The 19,022-nt window shown below is 36.2% G+C and overlaps 3 protein-coding genes across 3 annotated transcripts; 1 reads left to right on the top strand and 2 right to left on the bottom strand.

The window, feature by feature from the left end:
• Positions 1 to 659: 659 nt before the first annotated feature.
• On the top strand, positions 660 to 6,664 carry LOC145224157 (serine/threonine-protein kinase 4-like). The gene is made up of 4 exons (XM_080090594.1): positions 660 to 1,278; positions 2,506 to 2,652; positions 4,490 to 4,616; positions 5,062 to 6,664. Exons 1-4 carry the CDS (start codon positions 701 to 703, stop codon positions 5,671 to 5,673), a joined length of 1,464 nt encoding a protein of 487 aa, XP_079946720.1. The 5' UTR covers positions 660 to 700; the 3' UTR covers positions 5,674 to 6,664.
• Positions 6,665 to 7,413: 749 nt separating this feature from the next.
• LOC145224086 (ATPase GET3-like) lies at positions 7,414 to 13,710 on the bottom strand. The gene is made up of 7 exons (XM_080090518.1): positions 13,385 to 13,710; positions 12,265 to 12,473; positions 11,535 to 11,625; positions 10,269 to 10,419; positions 9,458 to 9,568; positions 8,579 to 8,782; positions 7,414 to 8,002 (listed from the first exon to the last, which is right to left on the bottom strand). Exons 1-7 carry the CDS (start codon positions 13,708 to 13,710, stop codon positions 7,880 to 7,882), a joined length of 1,215 nt encoding a protein of 404 aa, XP_079946644.1. The 3' UTR covers positions 7,414 to 7,879.
• LOC145224087 (lysophosphatidylserine lipase ABHD12-like) lies at positions 13,572 to 16,819 on the bottom strand. The gene has a single exon (XM_080090519.1). It carries the CDS (start codon positions 16,695 to 16,697, stop codon positions 15,675 to 15,677), a length of 1,023 nt encoding a protein of 340 aa, XP_079946645.1. The 5' UTR covers positions 16,698 to 16,819; the 3' UTR covers positions 13,572 to 15,674.
• Positions 16,820 to 19,022: the final 2,203 nt, after the last annotated feature.

The following is a 19,022-nucleotide window of genomic DNA, read 5'->3' as shown; positions in this document are numbered from 1 at the left end:
TTGAGTTTTTGAGGGAAATAAATGTAAAGCAATAAACAGATGAGATCTCTGCAATACTGAGCAAATATTAAGCATTCTGCAATACTGTAAATGCTGTTGCTATGTGTTGCAAAAGAGCGTTTGAAAAAATGCTTTTTTTAGCTTTACTGTTTTAATTCCAAACTTATGGACAATTATGACTTTTTGCAAACAAGTTTAAAAGTTTATTTGTAGACATGGAGGTTATCTAAAAATATTTTGGGTTTTCTTTACTACACAAAGTTACTTAATAACTTGGCTTCCATATTCTTACTTCTATATAATTTGTTAAACACTCAGCGTTTTGTGTAAGGCAAAAACATTTATCATCTTAGTGTATTCGTTACACATCTAGATTCAAATAAAGTTTCAAAATAATGTCAGATTCATTTTTCACTGATGATGACAATTGTTGTTGTCAAAATCCTTCTTAATAAAAATGTCTATGCTTCATTCTACATCACTGGCGATTTAGTTTTTAGTAAAGCTGCTATTTAAGTCCGTGTCATGTGTGCTTAATGTCAGAATACTTATTAAAAAGGATTGGAACTATAACATAGTTGTGACTTCTTAGTTGTGGCATTTTATTGAACTATCTTTAAAACTTGATTTTGTGAGGAAGTTTCTATTTTTCTAATTTGAATTCCTACACTTTTTTAAGGTTTAGGTAAATAATTTAAAAATGGAAAACAAAAAGCCATTAAAAAAGTTAAGTGAGGAAAGTTTAACGAAACAACCTGATGAAGTTTTTGACCTCCTCGAAAAACTGGGTGAGGGGGCATACGGTTGTGTGTATAAAGCTATTTACAAAGAAGCCGGTCAAGTTGTGGCCATTAAGCAAGTCCCAGTTGAGTCTGACTTGCAAGAAATCATCAAAGAAATAGCGATTATGCAGCAATGCGACTCACAGTATGTCGTCAAGTACTACGGCAGTTATTTCAAAAACACTGACCTTTGGATCGTTATGGAATATTGCGGGGCTGGGTCAGTTTCGGACATTATCAGACTACGACGAAAAACTCTCACTGAAGAAGAGATAGCAACCGTGCTCAGAGACACTTTAAAGGGTTTGGAATACCTTCACTTTATGCGGAAAATCCACAGAGATGTGAAAGCGGGAAATATTCTTCTAAACACGGACGGACACAGCAAGCTCGCTGATTTCGGCGTTGCTGGTCAGCTCACCGACACAATGGCAAAGAGAAATACTGTGATCGGGACCCCGTTCTGGATGGCACCAGAAGTGATTCAGGAAATCGGGTAATTATTTTGTAAACAATACAATGTTAATGTGCATGCAGCAAAAAAACAACAAAACATTGATAACTTATTTCTGTAGAGACCATTTGTGTATTTTGATTTATTGAACTTTCAATCCCAAACTGTTGCTTATCATTTTTTAAGAAAATATTTTTGGTTTATTTTGGTTTATTTTTGGTTTAGAAAATATAAATTTATATATATCATTAAAATGTTATTTAAATCACAGTCCTAAGAACAATCTTTAAAAAAATTATATTGCATTTGCCCAAAAAATTAAATTTATTAGCGACTTAAGTATTTCGAAAGTTTTGTAAAAGTTTTCTTGGTGAAACTGCTTTACTTTAAATGTAAGCACTCGCATTTGACGAAACCTTTTTTCGTGTTCAATCTGTGTTTTACATGAAGAGTGAGTTTGTTCAACATCTGAAATTGTGTTTGCTAATCATCGAACATTATTAACATCTGTCTATGAATGCCTGACATCAAGCCATCTTAAATAAAACTTTTGGGAAAATTCGATCACTTTATTACAAATATATATATACTTGTTTAGGTGTTTGTTTCCTTATTGATAAAAATGACAACAAACTTGTTAGATGTTGTAATGTTTAACCAACTGCCTTTATACTACAAAGTTACTATTTAAAGTCCAATATTATTGTTCCTGTTTTGCATGCAAAAAAATTATATGTGCAGATCAAAAGGTGTGTATAGCAAATCGTTTGGTAGGATATAGAATAAATAAAATGGAAATACATAGGAAAGTCACCTTTCTAGTTATATTTTACCTTTACCAGTACAGCTTTGACATGTGACAAACAATATTCTCAAACTTTTTTATTGTCGGGGCCAAATGGTATTTTTTAAGTGTGCAGGGAGCCGCAAAAAAAACGAAACCTTAAGAAAATCACTAAAGAAGATGACTTTGAAAGCTAAAATAGTAATGTTTGGTGGTTTTCTGAGGTCTGGTGCGAGCCGCAGAATAAGTAGTTGGGAGCCGCATGTGGCCCCGAAAACCGAGTTTGAGAACCACTGTTCTGAACTATAATCCACTTTAAATCTTGAATATATTGTAAATTTGTTATTTATTGCAAAAAGATTTAGTCCAAGTTTTAATGTTGTACTCATTAAATGTGAAATATAGTTGTGTATATTTTACATGTGTTGAAATTATTTTAACATTATAATTGTGTATCAGTGTTTTGAAGTCCTTTATGTTTTTAGCTACGACTGTGTAGCGGATATTTGGTCTCTTGGAATCACTGCCATAGAAATAGCAGAAGGAAAACCTCCGTACTCCGACATTCATCCAATGAGAGCAATATTCATGATTCCAACCAAACCTCCTCCAACATTCCGAGATCCAGAAAAGTAAGAGTTCGTAAAACATAACTCTTTTGTATATCAAGGTGTTTCAGTTTGCATAAAACACTTGAATTTGTTTGGTTGTTTTATTCATTTTAATCTTTGGTGAGCGGGCAATGCAGGAATGCATTATTGAGCTGCCTGCTTTATTGCAAGTTTTTAACAAAAATGTCGTTCAACTGGTGTTAATGTTAAACAAAAATACTAGTTGTTTCTATCCATAACTTGTATTTTCGCTGACGTTTCGTCCACCAGAACGGTAGGACTTCTTCAGAGCAATGAATGACGAATGCAAGCAACAAGTGAAAGGCGCAAGAACAGCGTGATACCATGAAAAATAATTGTATTATAACAAAGGCCATCTGAAAAGAGTAGCGTCCGTTGCAAAACGATGAAGCGGCACTAATGTCCGAAATTTGATGGATTGGTCGGGCGTCTTGGGTGGATTCCTTTTCAAACCGTTGGTACATCGAGCTATCCCCTAGGAGCGATTGAGCCTAAGTTCATAATGTAGTCTATCCAAATCTGATGTGGCCATATTCTTTTTTGATGGTACCGATATCGACTGCCTTGACATACCTTCTGACCGCTCATTGCTCTGAAGAAGTCCTACCGTTCTGGTGGACGAAACGTCAGCGAAAATACAAGTTATGGATAGAAACAACTAGTATTTTTGTTTAACATTAACACCAGTTGAACGACATTTTTGCTAAATATGCAACCTGGTGGACGAAAACGCCTGTACAGCATTTTTTATTGCATGTTTGTTGATCATTTTTTTATTTGATTTTTTCGGCTTGGGCAGTTGGTGACTTCAATTTAGTTCGACCCATCGGGAACCACTGGGTTGGAGCAATGCCGCTTAAGTTTCTTGCTCAGGGAAACACAAGCAACCAAGATAGGATTAAAACCCATGACCTTGTGATCACAATGCTGTTGCACTAATCACTCGGCCAACTTGGCAAATTTAACAATTTAGAAAGAAAAATTTCCCAATCTTTAAAATGTATATTATACATGTGTCACAATCAATAATATCACTTTGGTATTTAGAATTATTTCCAGATTCTCTGTATTGGACTTTTACGATTTTCTTAATTATTCTGAATAGTACACAGTGCCCACTGTTATAAAACAGCAACAAACCCAATGATTGAGTGGAACCCACTGGTCAATGCACATTGTTTGTTTGATTGATGACTCACAATCATCAGTTATCTGTCATAATGAAATCCTGTGGAATTGTATACGTAGCTTGCAAAAGTGGAATCACCATTTTTGGATGTTAAAAAGTTACTTTGAAATCCGGATCTTAATAGCTTAATGTAGTGTTCATACAATTGTTGACCAAATGGATTTTTATGTGGCTTTCATCTTTGAATGACTATTGTTTATTTTACCTCATAATTTTTACTTATTGTCGTTTTCAGTTGATTCACGCAGTTAAAAAATGAGGGCATTTATGATTTGGCTTTAGTAATTTTTATAATCTTGGAGCTTGTAGTTTTCTGTGAAATTTAAACACTTAAGTTTTCAAAAATCCCTAACATTTGTTTCTGTGTTTAGATAAAAAATGTGGCCATTCAGGTTTTTTTTTAAGGTTTGGTTTGGGTGACCGCTAAGTAATTTCAAGAGACCGCAAGTGATTTATTTAAATAGCAAAAAATAGCCATATTTAATTTTGGGAAACCGCTGGAGAAATTTGGGGGACCGTTTCGGTCCCCCAAAACACCTTAAAAAAAACACTGTGGCCATTTATATTTTAGCTTCGGTACTCTTTAATACATTGTACGTTCCTATGAAATTTTACACTTTTTTCCCTAACATTAAATTATGTGTTTAGATGGTCCGAGAAGTTCATTCGATTTGTGAGCAACTGTCTTGTGAAGAGTCCAGCCCAGCGTGCCACGGCAACCGCCCTGCTACAAGATCCATTCATAAAAGAAGCAAAACCACACAGCATTCTCAGGGTACAGAAAAGTTTTAACTCAATAGAAGTAAAATGCACAAAGGCATTTCAGACCTTTTTTCTCCTTATTACCAGAAGAGCTCTATAAACTTGATATTATGCCTGTCAGCAATAGCTTATATATTTTTCTTCCCTTGTTGCTGCCAAGAAGGGGACTTTGTTTGAATAACAAAGTTTTTTTCAATTTACCTCTTCACTTGTTTTTACAGAACAACTGGTGACCAAATATATATATTGTTGTAAGTCATGGCTGAAATACATATTGTTTTGAGACTATTTTTTAAATGACTCTAGCACTGTTGTTTCGCCTTTTTAAATATGTATTTTTTAAATCTAAATGGTTAAAATGTGAGAAAATTGTCCATTTTAAAATAGGAATGCAAAAGATCATAGTGCAATGTTTTATAAACTACAATATTTAATCAAGTATTTTGATTGTGTTTCAGGAGATGGTTCAAGAGTCGATGGAAATCAAGCGTCAGAAGTTGAAGAATGGATCGGATTCTGATGAGGACGAAGATGAAGAAGAAGTTGACGCTGGAACAATGTTGAAAGTCGATGGATCTGCTCCTCCCGGAGGTGGGGATGCCTCTACCATGAAGTTTAACTCCAACATGAGCTCAGGAACGATGATCCAGCACGGAGACGACACCATCGATGGGATGGGGACAATGGTTATCAATGATGAGGATGAGGACAGCAGCGGAACCATGCAGCGATTCGACACCGGACCGACTCCGAATAATTCCAGCGGAAATCGACCGGCTTTCATGGATTATTTTGACAACGCTGGCAGCGAGGGAAGATCCAACTCAGGGAGTGGGTCGAAGAGAGAAGGACTTCCACCTGAGGAGGCATGGAAGTACGGGAAGAATCTCACCGACATGGACTTCAACTATTTAAAGAATCTCAGCGTGTCGGACCTTCAAGCCCGACTACAGGCTCTCGATCCACTGATGGAGCGAGAAATCGAAGAACTGCGCAAGCGCTACAATGAGAAGAGACAACCGATACTTGATGCCATCGATGCTAAGAAGCGGAGGCAGCAAAACTTCTGATACTGTTGCCGTGGTGATCTGATGTCCGAATTTCCCGGTGAAGCTGGTCGTCTTCTGCCAGATTGTGTTGTGTAGTCAATGTGAGGTCTGATGCTGCATTGTTAGGGTGTGACTTGAAAAAGACTTAATCATGTTTAAATTGAGTCTTGTTTTTCACAAGTAAGTTTGTGAAAGTTTTCTCCGTAGATCTTTATGACTTGGACATTCGCTATAAAGTGTCGATTTTTTTTGTGAATGAAATTTATTTTTGTTTTCTTTCAAAGTTTTTCTACCACATAGGGGTGTTAGATGTCACAACTAAAAACAAATCGTACTGTTTTGTTAAAGTGTTGGACAAATTGGAGAAAAACAATTAACAATTATTATGTCTCCAATTAAGCCATATTGTTCTTGTACTTACTAGGTAATGGACAAACTTAATTAACTACTCACTGTTCGTCTTAGTTACATCAGAATTCCAAATTGCCCATTGTAAGTAACTTGAACGCCCCTTTGCAATCCTTGATGAACCCTGATTCTTTCAGTGCTCTTAAGTGCTTTATTGTTGTAATATTACATTTTTAGGATTATTTCTTGTTTGCATGTACAGTTTAGAAGACAAAACCGGCCAAGCAATGAAGCGCTGACCCTATTTAAAAACCTTGACTCGTTGAAAGCCTGCTTACGCTTGCAAATACCTTGCACTGCTTTTGTGTAAATGACCTATTTTATATGTTTGTGCATTAGTAGTTGGGAATAACATACAAAAATATTCAGCCAGTTTCTGAATTTCAAAAGTATTTGTCGAAAAAATTTTCGACTGAGTAAAATTCACAAAATTATCGGTGGCGTTCAAACCCAACCACTCCCCCTGGCATTTGTGAATGAAACCTGCACATTTTTCACAAATTTTATTTTCTGCTCGCGATCAGTGGACGACTTTTCACTGTGGAAAGTTTTCAGCGTATTTACCCAAGAAACTCTTGCAAATAAATGCTGAAAAGTTTTTCAAGTGTTTTTGTTTTATGAATTTAATTCAATCGTAGACTCTTGTTCACATTGAACTGTTGTTATATTTTATATAGTTTGTGGATTAAATAGAGTTTAATTGATGGGGCCACAAACACAGAAAATCAATTAATTAGAAATATACCAAAAATATATAAGTAATGTTGTTGGAAGCACAATACTTGCAAAGTTATTACTAAACGAAACATCAAAGCCTCCAGTGATAACACCAGTAAAAGTGAATAATTCGCCCCTTGGATACAGAGTCCCCCTGTTTAATGCTTGAAGCCAAACAAGTATCTTAAAAAGGCACAAGGCATCTTAAACCACATATTGGCCACCCCCATATTCCAACCAATTAAGCCATGTAGGTTGGGAGCCAAGCTTAAATCCTGTCTGGGCCACTTGTGTTTTCCTGAGCAAAAAACTAAAGTGATATTGCTCCAACTGATGGGTTGGACTGAACAACTCCCAAAGGGTTTTATGATTCAAGTGACTTGCAATAAAACAGGCAGCTTGACAGTGAACTCGTTGTGAGCATAACGCATTCAGGCATTGCCGGCCCACCAAGGATAAAAATAAACAAACAATACTTATTATGGGTGAGACTGAAACAAAAGTATTGGTTTGTTCGGTTGTCATTGGACATCTCCTTTCATAACCATTTTTAGATTTTAATAGTGTAAAATTTTTAACCGACTGGTGTGGTTTGGGAAATGATAAGATTAATCGACTGTCGCTCACAACAAGACACAGAATCAGAATTGCTTTTATTCAATTGAACCTTTGCAAAATATAAACAATTACAATTATGTGGTGGATCATAATTTAATGAGTAAGATTTCAAATTTTGTTCAAAATGTGCTCGGGTAATTTCACCAATAATCCAATATGAATAAATTTATTTTGAGACAAAACTTGAAATAAACACTTTTACGAAGACGAAAAAAAAATGTTTTGCCAACATGGAGTAGATCATGACAAACACTGTAAATAGAAATGGTGAGGTTCGACATTTTAATTTACTAATTGATGTTTGTAGGAGTAAACACTAGATGTCATACTTGGTAGTTCGCTTGGCAGCAATTGTTGTTTTAATTGCACTCAACGAGCAAAATTGAAAATATAGCTGGAGTTCTGTTTAAAAAATTCTGTTTTAAATTCTAAACACAACAATTGTTATTAACTAGTTAATAATCGATTATTAGCACACTGGTTGTCATGACTTTTTGTAAGGGACAATAAGATGTCGAGAAAATGATTTGACTCTTTCGACTCCTCGGACTTCCGATTCAAGCAAAGGAGCTTTTGTGATGTGAAAATCTTCGTACAAATCCTCAATCTGAAAAAGATTGTTGATTATTTTAAAGATGATTTGGCCAATAGCCAATTACTCACACAGTTAAGAGAGAAACATTTAGAATAAAACTAAAATAGTTGAAATAGTGTCCATTTTTATTTCCACAAGAAGTTTAAGCCAAATTTGATTTAGCTTGTTTATCAGTAGCTCCCAACATTTCACCTTCACAGCAAGATAAGTTTGAAACTGATGACGCAGGCTTCTCAAACAGGGGATCAAACAGCTATAATCAGCAATCCCAGACTATTTTTACCAATGTGCAAAAAATTTTACTAATATTTTTGGGATGTGGGATTCAAACCCATGACTGCTGAGTTTTTTTAGCCCCCAAAACAGTGAATCACCAGCATTGTTGCATGTTGGTTTATATGCTAAGCTTATTTTTATGAGCCATGGCCCTCGCTTGATGTCCAAAATTGGTTATATGACCCAAAGACAAAAAATGTTGCACACCCCTGGTTTTGATGCTAAGCTTATGACAAGAGAACGTCAGGCTTGCTCTTTGCGAATACAACTTTTAATTGTTGTACTACAATAGCTTTTGTGGCTGCTACCAACCTGTTCTAGGTACTTTGTTTGTAATTTGCATCGTGACTTGCAGAGTGAACACGGTTTTCCATCGTCAGTTGTTGGGTAAAGTATCTGGTTCACAATTATGTTGTGGGTGTCAATTTCAAGCTTCGAAAGTTCTTGCACCAAACGTTCGGTTTCATACATGGACAAAAATTCAGCGATACAAACGCAAACAAAAGTCGTCAGATTCTGTGAAATAGTGAAGAAAATTAACAAATAATCAACTATTTCAAAGACAGCTACAAAAATTCAGAATGAAAAAATGTTTGTTTGAAGATGCCAACTCTTAAAGGATTAACATAAAAAAGTGATTTTTGTGGTAATGATCAGCTTGTCTTAACTGACTGTTTGTCTTAACTGACTGTTTGTCTTAACTGACTGACTTAACTGTTTTAACTAAGCTTGTCTGGATCGATCATGAAAGCTATAGAGGATATGATTTGTCTGTGATAAAATTTTGGTCATAGATACAAGAAAAGATGTAGGTTACACGTTTGGTTTGTTTTATGCACCGAGACTTGATAATCTCTGCTGTAAGCACAGGAGAATCATGAAAATCATTTCATCGCATAGAAACGCATGGTAAATTGGCTATGTGATTAATCAGAGTCATCTGTATATTTTGAAATATCTTTTCAGTAGGTTATAATTTAGGTATACGCTGATTATCTGGTTGTAATTCTTAACTAGGACAAATATTAAGGATTTAAATGTGCCAAAATTTGCCATTTTTACTTTCATAGGTTATGAAAAGATGACAGTCAAGTTTTTTGCTCGAGGAAACACAAGAAAGGATTGGAACGCACAACCTTGTAAGCAGAGTATGATCTTTGTTTTTAGTCTTCCACCACCCACTAAACTCACCTCATCTTTAAATTGTTCATTTATTGTACGAATAGTTGGCAAAATGTCCATTAACTTTGAGGCCATAGTGTCTGTGTTCATTTGTTCTCCCATTCCTAGCATGCCGCCCATCTGTAATAAGCAACACATGTTGAACTATAGAATAGGAACAAAGACAAAAACCAAACCAGGTAGAAATTGCTCAACTGTAATGTAAGTTAAATCATTGTACGCATATTGAAGGTGTTGTACCGAATCAGTCGGTCACCGAGCATTCCCATACGGCAAGGCACAGGCTCAGTGGTGAGCCCATCGAATCACAAGCACTGTTGCCTGTTTCTATAAAATGTATACAGGGTTCCCGAACAATTTTCGTTTATAAATTCCATGACTTTTCCAAAACTTTTCAAGAAATAAAACCCAAATTTCCATAACCTTATTCGAAACAAATCGAGCAACTCCCATAGTAAATCTAGAAAAGAGGCTTTGGTATATGTAGCTAATTTACCATACTTGCAACGAATATAAAAATGTTACATAATTTGAAATTCCTATCTCTATCTGGCATTTTCAAAGTAAAACAGGTGACAAATTCCACACTTTTTCAAGGACTTTTGCAAAAGTTGGCTTTTTTCAAAACTTTTCCAGGCCTTAAAAATACAAATTTAAATTCCATAACTTTTCCAGGTTTTCCATACCGGCGGGAACCCTGTGTATAGTGTCCTACGATCGCTGGTCTGCATGGACGCTTCAGGGCTGATCCAAGGTATGGATTTATGTTCATCTTAACTAAACCTGTTGCAATGCGGAAATGCAGTTCAAATTCACCAACCTGATTAATAAACGGTGACAATCTGTTCTTGACTTGCAATAATTTACCAAGACCAGCTTCGACCACTGATGGAAAATTGAGAAGACGTAGAGTGTGACCGGTGGGAGCTGTATCGAACACGACAACGTCGAAATTCATCCCCTTCACTAGTCTGTGAGAAAGTGAAGTGTTGCTGAATTAGATCATTTCATGTCACTTCACCATGCTTTATGGCACAATCTATTTCAGGGGTCTCCAACACGCGGCCCACATTTTATTAACATTTGAGTAGGCCGCCTAGACTGTTTTAGGTGCTTAGGACGATTTTTATAAGAAACAAATTGAACTCGTGGTCAAAGAAAAATCCAATGCTAATGCCAATCAAACGCTTTAGCAAAACTAAATCTTAACCTGCTAAAAGTAATTTTCAGTTTTACCACTACAGCTTTTGGGATTCATTTCACCTAAATATTATAAATATTATTTGCTTGGTAACGCATATCAATGATCTAAGAGCGGTTTGTGACATCACAGACAAAACTATAAAATATGAATTATGCGCAAACATTTGCTTTCATTGTTAATTGTGGTGAAACAAAAAGCCTTGAACAAGCAAAAAAGATTTTAAAGACAAAACCTCATAAAGGTCAACGAAAAAAAGCGCCTTCAACCGTTAAAGAGCCCAAGACTTTGGTTTGGAAATAGGCGGCCTAGAGTGTTAATAGAGTGGTGTTTAGCTTGCATAATTAAGGTCTTTGAAAGCGTTTTTACATATCAGGGCGCATGTGGCCCGCGGCTTCAAGGCAGTTAAAACATTGGCCCAGGACAAACTTTGAGTTGGAGACCCCTGATCTATTTTTTATGACTACAATAATTGTTCTAGTTACAAAACAGTTTTAATGTTGTATCTAATCTGCATAGATGTTTACATAGTCAAACAGAATTTGTTATAATCATAAACTAGAGAAAGGTTAAGTTTGGGATTCATTAAACTGAATATAGCATGGGCGATATACAATGATCAAGAACTGTTACACATAAAGTTTTACACCTAAAAGATGTTTCAAAAACAACTTTAGCATTTATTGATTCAATAGCAATGCTGTGACAATATGTGAGAAAAAACTACATTTTGATGCAGTATTGGTTTAGTTAAGTGCAGTGCAGTCTTAGTCTTGTTGTTATTGTGTAACATAATGTATGTATTAACTTCAAGTGTCAAACTTTCCCAGAGTTTCATCACAATAACAAATTAAGTTCCTTTACTAAGCACTGTAACACACAAACCTCATGACTTCAGCATAACTCATGGCCTCGTCAATACCAGGAAATGAAGAAACAAATTCTTGCATTAACTTTTTGCTCATTCCCATCATGCCTAAAGATAAAACAAGTTTTGTAGTTTAGTTTGTGCTTCCACTAATATCTTATAAAACATTCAGGCCCCAGTTTTTATTTTCAGGTTGCAAAATTATTGCAAGTTTAACATATTTACAAAAAGACAATTAGTTGCTGAACATGTGCCATAAAATTAGATAACATATTAAACCTTTAAACATACAAGAGTAAATAATTCTACCAGTTAAGAAAAACTTATATTTCCAGATATCAAGTGATGCTCATAAATATGTTGTGCTTAACTGAATTACTTTCACTATTATTAAAGATAACCAGCAGCGGCTCTCAAACAGTGGGCCATGGAAACATTTTGAGGTGGACCACAGACCAATTTAAAAAACTGTTCTTTAGGAATTTATTTTCATTTGTGTCATTATACTTAATTTTGCTGTTATTTGTTCTGAAATATGTTCTGTTTTTTTCTGTTCTGGACCTATTGTATAGTTTGTTGTTTCTTTCATAAAAATTTACTAGGCCACAGAATTTTTGTGCAACAATAATGGGTCACGAATAAGAAAAAGGTTGAGAAGCACTGGGCTAAAGTTTGGAATTTAAAATGCAATTATACGAAAATTGTAATTAACTGAAACATAAAACCATAAACAATATGTGATCTTACTGGCATCCTCATCTAAAAGTTCATCAGGTAATTCTGCAACTCCAAGGTTTGGGTCAATTTCCATCGCATAAAGGTTTTCAAAACCATTCACTTTAACTGGGACCTTGGAAAACTTTTGGCTGAATGCATCAGAAACATTATGTGCCGGATCGGTTGAAATTATCAAAACGCTTTCACGATGTTTTGCAAGTTGAACAGAAAGACTGCAACTGTGGAATAAATTTTAAAGGTGTGTAACATTTGCAATCACATAGAACTGGGGTCACCAAACTACGAGGGCCAGATCCGGAGGTCATTTCAGCACGCAATGACATTTTTGGTTTGCCTAATCGTTTTGATAACTTTGTAACATTTAAAAATTAATCTAGTCCTTATGCAAGTTTTCCAGTTGTGATATGTAGAAATGATATTACGCTGCTATAAAAATTGCCCCGGGGGCTAAGTTTGGAAAGACGGCGTTAGGGCGTGTAAACTATGCAGCCCTCGCGAATCATTATTAAACTTATCCGGCCTGCAGTAAAAAAAGTTTGGTGATCCATGATATAGAACATGCTTTACTTTACCAAAACACTTTTCTACAGAGATTCTGAATATTCACATGAACTATTTACTTGCATTTTAATTTCAGAAACAGTTTATAACAAAAAACACAGTTACCAAAAATATTGGTCTGTGCTTATGGACATACAGTGATGCTATTTTGTAGTACTTTTCATGTTAAGTGTCACCAACGTATGTGAACACCGTCACTCACATAAACTAGTGTTGAGCTATTCGCTGTGGTTTAATCTGGCAACACGGTGGCCAAATGGTTAGCGCAACCGCCTTGTGTTCACAAGGTTGTGGGTTCTAATCCTATCTCTGTCGCTTGTGTTTCCTTGAGCGGGAAACTTGAGCGGCATTGGCTTAACCCAGTGGCACCTGATAGGTTGAAGTAAATTGAAGTCACCAACTGCCCAAGTCGAAAAATCAAATAAAAAGTGATTGAACAGGCTTGCAATAAAACAGGCAGCCCGGCGGCGGACTCATTGTGAGCATAACACATTCAGGTGTTGTCGCCCACTGAGGGTAAAAATGAAACAACCACTTTTGTTTGCAGAAATCAGTTTTTACTGCACACCTGCATGTAGTTTTTCCTACGCCTCCTTTTCCTCCGACAAAAATCCACTTCAATGATTTTTGTATGAGTATGTTGTTTATGGTTGGCTGCAGCTTGCTGTGTTCTTCTGGGGCGTCGAAAAATTCATCATCCATCCCACAAAATGTGACAGTCACAATAAATAGTAACACATGTGTGGTATTTAAACCTAGATTGAAACAATAATAACAACACATTGGTAAAATTCCAAAGCAGGTAATGCAACTTTCGTGCAGAACAACATCACACAAATTGTCTAAGAACACAGTGGTAAAACAAATGAATAAATCAAAAAGTTGTAACTGCATAGGAACCAATGCTATACCCTACATACCATAGTTGTACAGATACCTTTAGTGCCATGCATGATGCCACACCAAGTCCAACACAAACACACAATTTTGCATTACACACAAAATGCTGACAGCGCGATTTTAAGGGTTTGTGATTAAAACTAGAAGGGTGGCTTAGCACATATTGCCCTTGCACATACACTATGATCTATTTTAAAACATAAATATAATTCCTTCACTTATTTTATATTGGGTCCCATATTTGCCACCGTCTTTTAAAACGTTAGTTGTTTCTGCAGGCAGAAACTCATGGGTCCCCACACATGCAAAGTTGTAAACACTGCATTTCAAGAGATAACCATAAGAAACTTTGGTGTTGTAAAGTAAAACACTGTGATTGGTACTAGGATTAAATAGTCATGCTATGCAAAGTTCAAACTATACAAATCGACTCAATTCAAGCATTGTTTAAAGTTTGTCTAGTTTAAAACAAAGAAGTAAAACACAACAATCGATACCTATAAATGGCATAACATTTCCAACAATTGCCCACTGTTTAAAAACTCACCCATTTTAGGGGGCTAGCAGGGTGACTATTGGGGCTACAGGGTTTAACACAACAATCGTCATTTGTAAATGGCAAATTGTACAAGCTATCCAAATTTCAGCCAATTCCGACCCTGTTTAAAAAATTTATCCTTTTTAGGGGGCTAGTGGGGTAACTGATGGGGCTACAGGGTTTAACACAACAATCATCATTTGTAAATGGCAAATTGTACAAGCTATCCAAATTTCAGCCAAATCCAACCCTGTTTAAAAATTCACCCATTTTAGGGGGCTAGTGGGGTAAATGCTGGGGCTACAGGTTTTAACACAACAATCATCAATTGTAAATGGCAAATTATACAAGCTATCCAAATTTCAGCCAATTCCGACCCTGTTTAAATATTCACCCATTTTAGGGGGCTAGTGGGGTAACTGATGGGGTTCTTCACCCTAATGTTGAAAATATGAAACTGCAATGACCCAAACAACAATCCTGTAAAATTTTGTCCAAATCGGCCAATGTTTCAATTTCGACCACTAGGGGGCGTTTTAACCAACAACCGTAATAACTTATGACGTCACAAGATGACCCAAACAACAATCCTGTAAAATTTTGTCCAAATTGGCCAATGTTTCAATTTTGACCACTAGGGGGCGTTTTAACAAACAACCTAATGACTTATGACGTCACAAGGCTGTGAACAACCCCCTTGACTGCTATCCGCAAACACGTTCACCAAGCAATCCTTAAACATAAGTACCATATGTAGTTGTCTTTATAACATCACACAAAACTAACGTTTGTGGTGCGCACAAACCACATTTTACATTTTGGGGTCTAGCGGGGTAAATACTGGGGTTATCATGACAAACGAAGCAGATGGCACATCTACACAACTATATCTACCATCTGTGAAAGTTTCATCCAAATCCATCAAACATTTCAGGGCAAAATGGGGTGGACAAACTTCAGGGAAGAAAAAAAAAAGAAGAAAAAAAAAGAAAAAAAAAAAAAAGAAATCGAGTAAAATCAAGATGTGTCCCCTTCAAGGAAGGGGACCCATAATAACATTTTATTTGGTCCCATATTCTTCCATGGGATTTAGACTCAAATGCTGTTATTATGTTGTATTGTGTGGTGTGTAGTACTACCCAGCAAAACAACTTTTTTGTCTCTGTCAATCATTTCATACTATTTACTACGTTGAAAGACAATGTCAGTTACCAGTTTACAAATTGCACAATGTGTAATTAGCACAAAAAACAAGCTAAAATGGTACAGAAAAAGAACTAATTTTGCTGATGAGAGGACAGCCTTGAAGAAATCACATGATTGGTTGACATAATAATACAACAATAAAACATACAAATCAAAAAACTTTTCTAAAATCACAAAATTACAGATAATTACAGAAACTTAAACCTGCTAATGCCTAAAAATCAACAGTGGTGAAGCCGTGGCATTTAGATTCTTTTACAGCAGTTGAGAAGTCCGATACGATATCAGAAAAGCCATGATAGCTCCAGCATTCATTGTGACCTAAACCATGACTATGATCAAACGAAACCAGTTTGCAGCTGTGACATTTGCTGCCACTTTGCAATGTTTTGTAAAGTTTATGCCCAAACTGGTAAGGAACTCTTTTATCATCCTTTGCATGAAGTATCAACATATCCATCTTCAACTTTGGTAAACACTCCACAGTGTTGAATGCTAATCGGTTTTTATCTACTGCTGCCTTAATGATACTAAGGATAAGCCACTTTGGATAAATTACAATCAAAAATTTCGAAAGAGGGTACTCGTACATGACTTCCAACAACTTTGTAAATGGAGCTTCTAAGATTAAACCATCAGGTTGGCGAGGAAAGTTTTCTGATTGCAATTTTAGGAGAGCTTGTGTGGAGACAGTGGTTCCCAAGGAATGACCCCACACTAGTATTTGGCAGTGTGGGTTTTTAACTCGTTCAATTGTCCATTTGTAAACATCAAGAGCATCTTCAATAATCCCCTCCTCACTCGGTGTACCAGAAGAATCACCGAAGCCTCGGTAATCGAAAGAAATCACATGAAAACCAAGATCTTGGAGCAGCTGGTAGAGCTGACGTCGGTGTCTCTCAGCTCGATGATATGCGTTACCATGACAATATATAAGCACTTTTTCTGCATCAGCAAGGCACAATGAAGATCCATCTAAAGGGGCAAGATGCCAAACTCCCAAGTGAACAGCCGACCGGCATTGCAAGTAAATGTTGGTTGCATTTATTAGTTTCCATGCATGTGGTTCGCTCAGTTGCAGATAAGCATTGGGTGGACACAGAAAGTTCAGGAAAGCTACATGTCTGACAATGCCAGGCCAAAGTTGTATCACCATTGGAATAATAACATAGATTATTCCAAGGCCTCTCAAAAATGCAGGAATATATGAAATCATTGAGGCAGTCCATCCAATCATTATGTACAGATATTTTTATTCACAGATTTATTATTTCAAATCAAAAAGCACAATCAATCTGACACATCAAACTTAAATACATTAGTCTTAGACACTACAAATAATAAAATGTGTGTTAAGAACAAAGTAAAAAAAATACAAATTTGTGTAACTAAAAAGAAAACAATAATATTAATATTTTGTTAACTATAGGTAAATTAGTAAAGCCACTCATGCCAAAACAAATTTGTTGATGCAAACTTACCCAATTTTTTCAAAGATTTAACGAAATAACGATCAAAATAAAACAACAATTGACAGACCAGACGAGTATAGACAACTAAACAAATACGCCATTTACAAGCTAAAATATCTTTTCGAGTTTTGCTTTAATTGCTAAAAATACAAACAACTTACTATCTACCTAACGACACACAGACATGTGGCAGATATTGTACAGAAAATACATATTTTTATCATTTACAAATTATATTCTTGTTTTTAAAACGAAGTTAAAAACGAAAGTTGATCGCACGCTGCTTTGTGACGTCACGCATGATTTAGCATCACTGAAAATCATCCTTTAATAAAAGTTCAAAATATTTAGAAGCAAATACACTTAGTAGTAATGCGCATTTAGTTTATTTAATTTCGCATTTAGTGTGGATGAGAATTAATTGCTTAAAAGGTGACCTCTATTGCCCAGCAACAGCCATTTTTCTTCGTCGCTTTGCAATATTGCTTGCATCATAGAAATCGTATTTGCTACGCATGGCTTTTTTTTCATTGCGCCCCTAAACCGAAACGAGAAACGAGTCAAATAGAGGTCAAGGATTTATTTCTTGCCGACCGGAGCATGTTTTATTTATGCATGTGCATGTTGCCAATACGTCGGCAAATGTCGTTACAACGTACAGCAAAACATTTAAAGTTGATAAAAATCAACATTTGCTTTTTTCGTCACTGTCTGTGTATGTGCAACGTTTCAAATAGGAAAATTTTAGCTATTGGATGCATTAGTTCCATGGCCAGTAGCTATTGGTGTTACATTTTACTGCTGGCTAAGCATATTAAATACCCCTTTTTAGTAGACACATTTCCCGTTCAAAACTTTCCATATTCGAGTCAAAAACCAACATTTACCCAAACATAGATGGTTCAAAACGTGGCTTACTGTGCTGCCCTAATGCTAAGAACCAGGGAGTCGAAACGCTTGTCATATAAGTTCAGGTTCGGTTCAGGTTCATTATGTGTTGTTAAGGGTTTGGAATTGGTTTATGTTTAACCTAAATGCATAAAAATATATATCGGGTTAGGGTTTGTTCCAGTTAGTTTGCCCATGTAATATATACAAATTATACAGTTTTATAAACAGTTTTACAAACTCCAAAAAGATTGGGCCATTCGTACAGCACAACACTTAACATTAGTCATTTTCGATAAACCTGTTATCTAACATATTTCTTAGTACCTATTTTCTGAAATCACTAACTTTTAAGGAGGTTATTACATGAAATCAATACCTACTACATACATTACATTTTTCCTGGTTCCAGTAACGCTTTAAGGTTAACAAAAATTATGGTCCAACTTCACTTTGTATTTTGAGAAAATGTGATATACGGTTCGGGTTTAATGAAAAAACCGCTTAAACCGGTTCGCGGGATCAGGTTCAGTTCCGGTTCGACTCCTTGCTCAGAAGGGCAATGTGAACGTGTCCTCAACAGCCTGACGACAAGGTCACTTTGCAACTTGAAGCAGGTTTATTTAACGAGGCAAAGATAAAGTGGGTATTAAACGTTATGTGTACTGCTGGGAGCTTGCGCGAAAGTTGAAAATGTCTAAGCCATCGCCGTGAATGCATGACAATTTCAACCGTGCGTGATCGTCTGCACAGATGTTTCCCTCAGTCTTGCTAAAAAAGTGGCTTTTTTCCTCGTCTCGGCGTCTGCGCATCAAGAGCATAAAGAAACAAAGAAGAGCGCTCCTGTGCCGGCGCCCCTGGCTCTTGGCGCCTCTGTTGACTCCCAGGTTGTGTTTAAAGAAACAAGGCTGGATATATTGAAGTGTGGCAGCGCATTTGTTCAGCTCTAGTTGTATGTACTTGGCCAAGCCGTTATTGAACTGTTCGTGCCCAGCAAAGCGCAGTACACGCAATGTAAAAGGAGATGGCCGTGTATAAGGCAGTCAGAAAGCAAGCTACTTTGCTGTGCCTTGTGTAAAAGCAGCATTTAAGGCGAAAAAATGAATTTATCAAGTGTAGCTGACGGTGAAAGACAAATGTACTCAGATTGCTTTGAAATTATGCAAACAAAAGCTAGCAAGTGTTAGGTTCAAGCCACAGGT

This window comes from Phallusia mammillata, chromosome 4, assembly GCF_965637545.1.
Source record: "Phallusia mammillata chromosome 4, kaPhaMamm4.hap1.1, whole genome shotgun sequence".
Lineage (NCBI taxonomy): Eukaryota > Metazoa > Chordata > Ascidiacea > Phlebobranchia > Ascidiidae > Phallusia > Phallusia mammillata.
This window is presented reverse-complemented; position numbering and strand designations above follow the sequence as displayed.

Coding starts and splice junctions, on each gene's coding strand:
- LOC145224157 (XM_080090594.1), top strand. CDS start 701: ATGGAAAACAAAAAGCCATTAAAAAAGTTAAGTGAGGAAAGTTTAACG. Junction 1,279..2,505: donor GAAGTGATTCAGGAAATCGG/GTAATTATTTTG, acceptor TTATGTTTTTAG/CTACGACTGTGTAGCGGATA. Junction 2,653..4,489: donor ACATTCCGAGATCCAGAAAA/GTAAGAGTTCGT, acceptor TTATGTGTTTAG/ATGGTCCGAGAAGTTCATTC.
- LOC145224087 (XM_080090519.1), bottom strand. CDS start 16,697: ATGATTGGATGGACTGCCTCAATGATTTCATATATTCCTGCATTTTTG.
- LOC145224086 (XM_080090518.1), bottom strand. CDS start 13,710: ATGCAGTTACAACTTTTTGATTTATTCATTTGTTTTACCACTGTGTTC. Junction 11,626..12,264: donor ACTTTTAGATGAGGATGCCA/GTAAGATCACAT, acceptor TTTTATCTTTAG/GCATGATGGGAATGAGCAAA. Junction 8,783..9,457: donor ATGAACAATTTAAAGATGAG/GTGAGTTTAGTG, acceptor ACTATTTCACAG/AATCTGACGACTTTTGTTTG.